Here is a 9,157-nt window from a genome sequence, read left to right on the forward strand (position 1 = left end):
ACTTGAATCCCGAGGAACGCAGCGATAACGAAGTTGCATAACTGCAGTTTGACTTGCGACAACACACTCATAACAACTTGTCTACCTGCAAAACAATTATCGAAAACCTTACAATTAGCTCCGCCCTTTGCGATCGCGCTGAACAATCGACGACACTCCATATTCCTTTGTCGTGTTAATGACCAACTACTCTACCATATCTGATGGAAACGCTTCTACAACAAGAAGTGCCGGCGACATGTCAAGGTGAGGAGACCCGCCGACACCGGCCATGGTGATTATCATCGCTCACAACAGACTCCCCAGACCTCGACGTCGCGGTCATAAGGATGGCGGCCATGGCGGCCAAGCCACCACGATCAGCAGTGTCGTAAATCTGCTAAACACAAGTACGTCCGATGTCACTCGACCGACCGACACGATGCTAACATGGACTGCCAAGTTGTTGGAGCTGGCACTCTTGCCATGCCCTCTGTTATGTCCCACATGGGAATTATGCTCGGCGTCATCCTTATTGTGTGGTCTGGATTGACCGCTGCTTTCGGTCTTTATCTCCAGTCTCGATGCGCCCGATATCTCGAACGAGGAACAGCCTCCTTCTTTGCCCTGTCGCAAATTACATACCCCAATGCCGCCGTTATCTTCGATGCTGCAATCGCGATCAAGTGTTTTGGAGTCGGTGTATCATACATGATTATCATCGGGGATCTCATGCCTGGTGTGGTGTTGGGCTTCTTGAGCAATGCTAATAGCGCTCCGTATCTGGTTGATCGCAATTTTTGGATCACTGCGTTTATGCTCATTATTATCCCTCTCAGCTTCTTGCGGAGGTTGGATTCACTAAAGTACACCAGTATTGTTGCGTTGGTTTCTATCGGATATTTGATTGTCTTGGTGATTTATCACTTTGCATCTGATAAGCATGCTGACCCAGGAAGCATCAGAGTAATCCAATGGGGTGGAGCGATCGAGACACTGAGCGCTCTACCTGTTGTGGTCTTTGCCTACACTTGCCATCAAAATGTATGTAAACTGAACTTAGCCATTGAACTCAGCTGACCTATTTAGATGTTCTCCATTCTGAACGAATTGAAAGACAATTCTCCCAGAAGCGTTGTTGGAGTCGTTGTTACCAGCATTGGATCTGCTTCGTCCATTTATATTGTTGTGGCTATTACTGGCTATCTTACCTTTGGCAATGCCGTTGTTGGCAACATCGTGTCGATGTGTAGGTTTTCCCGTTTTGGTTTGGTGATGATCAAACATAGCTAACAAGAATAGACCCGACTGGAGCTGCTTCGACAATTGGCAAGGCAGCCATTGTCGTCCTTGTTACTTTCTCGGTTCCTTTGCAGGTGCATCCTTGCCGAGCTTCTTTGGATGCTGTTCTGAAGTGGCGACCAAACCGCAACTCATCTAACAATGGCCGAACTGCGACACCACTGCTACCTGCATCTCCACCTGGTGATCACGGGAGCACTGCTCCTATGTCTGATCTTCGGTTCGCAGTCATTACCACCTTTATTCTTACTTTCGCCTACATGACTGCTCTCTCGGTCACCAGTCTTGATCGCGTCCTGGCCTTTGTTGGCAGCACCGGGTCAACTTCTATTAGTTTCATCCTTCCCGGCCTCTTCTACTACAAGATCAGTAACCCGGACAGTACTTATCATCAACGATTGGTCAAGGAAGACGATGATATCGACGAAGACTCTTCCACTTCCGACGTGGAAGAATCTGCTGCTCTAGCTCAGAGCACAACCAGTGTTCGCAGCGGCGTAAGCGTCGCTAGCAATGCCAGCACTCGCAGCAACCGAAACTCCTGGCGATGGCGACGCAAGTGGCGCTGGGATCTCGAACATATTGAACACCACCATCTACGCAGAATGGCACTTGCTCTCGCTATCTATGGAGCCGTTGTCATGTCTGTGTGTCTCGCACTTAACATTTTCTTTGCTGTCACTCATTAAAATGTTTTATTTATTTTCTCTCACGGCCTTATCGGGATGACATATGTTGGATAAAGGCGTTGCAAAGACGAGGGCATGTGTTGGGTTTTCTCATTTAGCGACTCATATTCCATAGACAGCTTTAAATGTGTTTAGACATGGTATTGGGTAGCGCTTCAATACAAATAGTAATAGCGACAAATGACTTGGCTGTGGTGAATCAAGCCGTTTCCAACATAAGTATATAGTACAGTCTCCTCTTGAAAGCGGCATGGGCCTTCATCATCTGCCGGAGATCCCCGGTGATCGTCTGTGTTGGTCCTGCCTGCTCTCGAATTTTGCTGGCTCATTCAAATCGGGGTGATATCGATCCCCAATCCAACGCCTCGAAATGTTTTTTTTTTACATTATCATACAGCCTTCCGGACCTTTCTTGCTTTTTTATCGAATCTGGACTTCCTTCTTGTCCAAAACACCCTTCAACTCGTCCTTCTTGGGGCCGAACTGCTTCTTTGGTAGAATGCCAATCATGGAGAGTAATCGCCATGCCGTATCCGTAGGCTGTGCACCAACACCGACCCAATACATTACGCGCGCACGATCGAGTTGGATATCCTTGTGAAGTTTTCCAGAATTGTCGTAAGGGTCGGCCTTGGGAATCGGGTCATATGTGCCGATGACTTCGAGCGGCTTGGAGTTACGAGCCGTTCTAGACAAGTTTGTTAGTGATGTGCGTCCAATTCGGGCCACGAGTTGACGGGTTAAGCGCACCGAGCGTGGGCAACAACGATGTTGTAAAAGGGCTGGTTTCGACGCCCGAAGCGGGCGAGACGGATTTTGACAACCATGGCGGCGATATGGGGAGACTTGACGACCACGGTTATAACAATCGCCTGGGTAGTTGCTACTGTCTGAAGGTTGGGACATTTTTGAGATCGGAATCGGTGTCTAGTTTCGCCGGTGTGGCTGTTCTGCGGTGGATCACAATAGTGATGTGGCTGTGCTATCTAACGACTGAAGGAGCAACCTGCTGAGTGATGTCAGTCCCTGGACCTTCCAACATTTACTCACTGACGACATACAGAGGCTACTTGACTTCCACATCATCGGAATTGCTACGGTGATCTATTGTTGTTACGATTCTAACGAAATCCTCTCGAAAACTAGGCAGAACAAAAGATTCAAAATACACAATGGCGATTAAAGTAAGCGATGAAAGCTATCCTTATAACTCAATTACTGACTGCTACAGACACTCGGAGCCAAAGCTGCTGCTGCTCTTGATCAGGAACTTATGAGCACTGGTGCATTCTCACTTGACCAGCTCATGGAACTCGCTGGTCTTGCTGTTTCTCAAGCCGGTAAGTTGCTCAAATTCGGATACGTCTTACAAGAGCCTTTGAAGCTTCTGTGTCATTTTGTGTTGCATCAAATGGCCTGCGACTGTATTCCACGATGTGTAGCCTACTAATATCGCCAGTGTACCGCCTCCAACCCCCTGAAAACGGTCGCAGAATTCTCGTTGCTTGTGGGCCTGGAAACAATGGTATGCCTTTTTCACTAGTTCGTCGATACAAACAACTGAATAGTTTTAGGCGGTGATGGACTGGTGGCTGCCCGTCATCTTCGACAGTACGGTTACAGCCCGACTGTGTTCTACCCCAAAAGAAGTAAAAACGACCTATATCAGGTAAGTTGCCGTTTTCATGTGATTCTTCACCATTTCACCATGGATGATATCGTATAGTATCATTCTATACCGAGAATTCCACAATTTCGCTGTTGTATTATTTTTGTGATTCCTTCGTCGGTTGTTTTCTACCACTCCTGCGGGAACGGTCGAATAGCAGTAACTGGTATATCGTTCAATCGATGTATCCAGCCTTTTCCTCGTCTCTCCTCGTTTTCCATGCTTGAAAGCTGAACTGTCGCTGACCCTATTCCCAGCGACTTGCCAAACAACTCGAAGACCTCGAGGTCCCTTTCATCGACGATTTTCCCTCGGCGCTGAAATCGACTGATCATGTTGTCGATGCGATTTTCGGTATGTTGTACTCGCTAGACAGCAGAATCGTCTGACCCTTCAACTAGGATTTAGTTTTTCAGGAGAAGTTCGAGAGCCATTTCCTGCAGTGATTCAAGCACTGCAAGACACTAAATTGCCGGTCACATCGGTCGATGCTCCATCATCATGGGATATCGAAGATGGTCCGTCAAAGTCTGGGCTCGGAAGCTCCTTCATGCCTACGGCACTCATTAGCCTGACAGCGCCAAAGCCACTGGTGAAGCACTTCAAAGGTCGACACTTTGTTGGAGGACGGTAGGTACTGGTGTCGTAAGGATCGGCTCGAGATAACTAACCCCGAAGATAGATTTGTAACTCCGTCCATTGCCAAGAAATTTGACTTTGAAGTCCCGGAGTATAAAGGTATCGATCAGGTCGTCGAGGTTGAAGTATTCGAGCAGAAGCTCTAAGAGGATGGTCGAATTGTTCGTGATTCGAAAATAAGGGGTTTTGATCATCACCCTGTCTCTTGTGGATAGCAAACGTATCACATAATTCGACAACCTCCCCTCAAACTATTTGGACAGACTGGACTTGGGCACTGCCCGTCTCGCATCATAGTCCGGAGAAATATGACGCCTTGTGGACATACAAGTAATGGCGGACGGAATGATTGACAAAATTCGACATAGACGAGATACTCTTTCCCGCAGACGTGGCATGCAGCCGAATGCTGCGTGCACATTTATCTGTGAGCTCGAGCTTTGTCCTTAGAATTCGAATAGGTGATGATGGAGCCGTCGATTGAGAAAGGGTAGACCTGCACCAACGACATGGACAATGACGTGGAAGAATGGCGTACAGGTAGAGGGAAGAAAATGCAAGCTGACAATTCGCATAGGTGGGAGATGGCAATCGTGGATGGAATGGCAGTCGTCGTGAAACGGAATTCCGTTCAAGGTCAACAGAGAACTGATATAAAGAGTGTGGCGTCGAAACAGAAGTCCTGTTTAACACTACAGACGTGGTTGCCAGTTGCCACCGAGGCTTAGTATGTCCAGTGTGTCCAGTATGTCCCGGTAGCCAGGGGGTTTCAGAGGGGGGGTTACAGGGACCCAGCGGGAACTTAGAAGGTAAAAAGAAGAGTCCACGTCAGGCTGGTTTCTCGGCCCCGGGTGACGTTACCTGGAAGAGTCGTGGCAAAAGAGGGACATGACGGCTCTCAGGGATGGTGCCGCACTGATGATGGTACAGGTACGGAACAGAAAAGGGAACAAAAGCATGCGACGGCGAGGCATTTTGAGGAAAGTGATGTTAAAATCCTGTGCGTCCGATGGGCAGCTTTGGTGGAAAACACTACCTTACTCTTACGCTTGTCTGATGAGAGAGTCCCGGAGCATTTGCTCCTCGACCCGCATGACAGGCGGGGTCTGTAATGCAGCGCTTGCAAAACGTACTGTTTTAATACAGGCACACGGATCCGCTTTTTTTCTAATCCCATGCAGAGAAAGAGAGAACCAGTTCCTTCAGGAAGCATCTCGAAAGCTGGTGCTTTACAGTGCAGAACTGTACAGTACTTACCTACCTACCTACCTACCTAGGTACCTATATGACGGTATCCTATCTGTCTGCCTGTCCATACATACTCTTGCTGTCTCTTGATGACAGCAGTAATATGGTATCAATGATGACCCTGACACTGCGGCGTCGGCCAAAAACTTTAGACGGAGCCATAGTTGATCGCCTCGAAGGAACAAGCAAGTCTTTCTGACTCGATTCGCCAATTTCTTGCGACATTGACTCGCAAAAAGAGAGATTTGCAAAGCGTCTCCAGAAAAGTGAAAAATTTAATGGTTTAGAGTCTCAAAGATTCCAAGCGCAGTATGCTAATCGTTGATATCGGTGAGAATATGGGACGGCGCCGCTGACTAGTGGTTATACTGACGGCATGGCTCGACAGGCTTGATAAGCTCACGATGAAATGGACAACCAACAGTCACAGTTCAGCGAAATGATTTGATTTGGGGACGACCTGAACTAAAGGATCCCGACGCTACGACCGCCAGGGTCCTCGTGGGTGTGGCCCACGATCTCGGGACCCACGATCGCAAATGGAGAATTGTTGCGGCAGATCGAACGGCGTCCCGTCATGTCTCGAACCTGACTGGCTGGCTGCAAAGTGCTCATCAATTCAACGGGGTCAAGTCACCCTCCAATTCAGCTTGGACTAATCCATACAGGTACCCCAGCTAAACAAGAAGAAAATGATTTTGCGGCACAGTGTATACTGACTTACTTGACAACCTTGTTCAACAGAGCTGCGCCACAGGTCAGGTACGGTGACAGGGTCCTGTATCACGACAGACCCTCCTTTGATTGGGGGACCAGACTAGGGATAAAGTTTCCGAATCTTCAATACGGCCACTAATTGAGCTACTCTTGTGTATGTATGGTCTTTGTGTACTAACCCCTGCCGAGAAACAGTTTTTAGGGAGATTTGTATATAACAGTCACCTTGGCAAGCCGGGTACCGATACCCTGGTCCTGTCATCGAGTCGAGAACGAGGTCGAGATCGTCAGAGACCTGGCTCTACACAGCTGTATTGCCCACCAATGTCAGCCACAGATTGCAAGAAAGACTATTTCTAGGAGGATCGGGAAAGTCACACAATATTGAAACAGCCTCGTTGACCTAAAAGAACAACACGGGTAGTCGCACGTGTTTTATCATGCCGGTTCGGCTCGGCAGTGGTGAAGCTCTCCTAGGCCTGCAGCGTACATTAATTAGTAAGTAGGTGTGACGTGCTCACAAAGCCCTAGCAAAACTCAATTGGGCCAAAATCTTAAGGACGGGCGCGAGCTCAAGATTAAGCTACAATCGAAGACATTGCCGTTTGTTTGCCGTGTCACACCCATGCATCTAAAGACCAAGGTAGAGCCACTCTCAGCTGTCGGATGCATGATGGGCGTTCGTTCTAGGCTTGTAAATTGTATTTCCAGCCATTGTATCCGTACACAACGGATACAACGCGGAGTATAGCACGCACGAGGCCAAGACCCTTGCAATCGATCTCGAGATGAAACGGCTACCAGTCGTTGTTTTTGCCCCAGATGGTTCGTATTTGAGCTAATGGGGTCGACTTTGGCTCTTACTTCACAATGACAGATGGAGTCATCAGACGATTACTTTGTATGTACCCGCCAAATAAATCAAGTAAAACGTGAGCGGTGAGTATTTGGACACCATCGGAAGTGTCCGTCCTAGTAATACCACTGGTCAATTGGTTATATAAGTCGCGTTTGGATAAGACTCATCCCTGTCAGTGAACGGGCTCAGTGGTCAAGTCAAGCTAAGCCAAGTCAACTCGGAGAGGGTTTTCCGACGTGGATCATAACGTTGTCAAGATGGATGGGGAATGTATCATTGCCCCAGTAAATGATGCATATTCATTAGCTATGGACGCGATTTGCGAACCCCGTCTGCAGGGAGAATTAGATCTCAGGGTCTTTGCTCCAGGCGGAGAGTTTCCTCCTTCGCAACATTTGACTCCAATCAAGCACAGCAATAAAGGAACCGGAGGTTGCTCCGGTTCGTGGGGGTTGTTTTATTCACTGGCCAGAAATACAAAAGAATTTTTTTGCTTAAAAAAGAATCACAATCGCGTCATATCAGAGAAGTCCTGGTACATGGATTTTGCAAAGATTATTCATTTCAGTATTCACACTGTGTTTAACACTTATTTACCGAAGTGTCACCGGCAATTAATTTTGGTGATAATCTCGAGTTGCTTCACTGACGTCATAATTGTCAAATTCCCCCGCTTACCAGAAGATTCTATGCATATGAAGACTCTAGACTTCTCAAGCGACGTCTTTCAACAGTTTATCGAATAACGTCAAGACAATGACCAATTACATACTTACTGTATGTACTGTGCTTGGAACTTAGTCTTGGCCCGAGTGTTTTCAGATTCAACTATGTCAACTAACTAGTCAACATTTTATCATCATATGGCCCCTTCTGGCTCCAATGCTCAGCCCAACTATCGGCCTTCAACTGTCGACCATCCCATTATGAGTATAGAGCCGGTCAGCTTTACTTTATGTGCATGCTCGCATGCAGCATCGATTCTCGAATAGGAATACACATGCGTGCGTAGTTGCATGCAACGTCACTCGCCTTTCTCCCTATGTTTAGTTGCTGAGCCGCGATATCCTATCCAATATCCATTTCATCGTTCCAGGACTCCACAAAGTCAGCTTTTCGACGTCAAAGTTCGCAAAATTCTTAACCTCTACTCGCCTTTTCAACATCGTCACATACATCAAAGGCGGGTCCTTGATGTATTCTCGGAGCTATAGCTCCTACCTACAGAGATTGAGGCGTCTTAGAATGTTGCTCTGACGATTCGACGTGTGGAGGTAGCTATCCTCAGGGGTTCAAAGAACCTGGCTTGAGGGCATCAACAGTTGAAAACAATAAGTCAGCTTTTACCATTCCACAATTGATACCGGACGTTTCTTTCCTGCGCCATGCCATATGGAGCCCAAGTTTCAACCATCCCCTGCCTGCCCAAGAGCGAGATACTGTTGACGATTCCAATCTTGTGGCGGGTTAGGGAACGGACCCTTCGACAACGGCTGATGGTAGGACTAAAGTGGATGCATCTCAGGCAACTAACTAGCAATTTGGTAAGGCGATAGCTTGCTGATTTGACAGGGAGCATAATACAGCCGCTACTGGCAACGTTACGTGGCCGATAGAGACAAGCATAAGAGTCAAGTCAACATCTTTTGCGCCAACACTTCTCGCCCTAGATGGAGACACTTGTCAAATTCCAACGGGAAAGTTCAGAATCTACTCCTATCAGGGAGAGACATGCTGTCGGGTTGCGTTATCGAGATGGTGACAAACCACCGTATTTGAAAAACATTCGTCATGTACCGGCACAAGGTGAGAGAAAAGCACGGACAGCATCTTCTCGGTGACTCATAGCTCTATTGATAGGAATACGAAATATCCCAGACGCACGCATTGTCTGATCGTCATCCATGCTTGACACAATGTTGAACGCGGCGGGCCTCGTCAGATAGCTAAAGGTAACACCGAGGGTAGGTATTGGTCTTCAGAACACCACGGGATAGTCCAAAGTGTGGTTTGAAATGGACAGTAAAGAACCAGTCATGACTTGGTCCGGCTGAG

General features: G+C 47.6%; 3 protein-coding genes across 3 annotated transcripts; 2 read left to right on the plus strand and 1 right to left on the minus strand.

The window, feature by feature from the left end:
* Window positions 1–178: 178 nt before the first annotated feature.
* Window positions 179–1,970, plus strand: FSST1_000643 (aspartate/glutamate transporter; the record flags this gene model as incomplete). Its single annotated transcript, XM_083232792.1, has 5 exons — window positions 179–246; window positions 298–389; window positions 443–1,023; window positions 1,069–1,228; window positions 1,282–1,970. 5 exons carry the CDS (start codon window positions 179–181, stop codon window positions 1,968–1,970), a joined length of 1,590 nt encoding a protein of 529 aa, XP_083090825.1.
* A 420-nt stretch (window positions 1,971–2,390) lies between these two features.
* On the minus strand, window positions 2,391–2,797 carry FSST1_000644 (mitochondrial 37S ribosomal protein bS16m; the record flags this gene model as incomplete). Its single annotated transcript, XM_083232803.1, has 2 exons — window positions 2,391–2,658; window positions 2,721–2,797. The coding sequence occupies 2 exons, from the start codon at window positions 2,795–2,797 to the stop codon at window positions 2,391–2,393; spliced, it is 345 nt and encodes a 114-aa protein (XP_083090826.1).
* Window positions 2,798–3,142: 345 nt separating this feature from the next.
* On the plus strand, window positions 3,143–4,424 carry FSST1_000645 (NADHX epimerase; the record flags this gene model as incomplete). The annotated part of the gene is made up of 7 exons (XM_083232814.1): window positions 3,143–3,154; window positions 3,202–3,310; window positions 3,430–3,495; window positions 3,545–3,639; window positions 3,897–3,993; window positions 4,041–4,269; window positions 4,322–4,424. The coding sequence occupies 7 exons, from the start codon at window positions 3,143–3,145 to the stop codon at window positions 4,422–4,424; spliced, it is 711 nt and encodes a 236-aa protein (XP_083090827.1).
* Window positions 4,425–9,157: the final 4,733 nt, after the last annotated feature.

The sequence above is a fragment of the Fusarium sambucinum genome, chromosome IV (genome assembly GCF_050947815.1).
Source record: "Fusarium sambucinum isolate potato_lamoka chromosome IV, whole genome shotgun sequence".
Taxonomy (NCBI): Eukaryota; Fungi; Ascomycota; class Sordariomycetes; order Hypocreales; family Nectriaceae; genus Fusarium; species Fusarium sambucinum.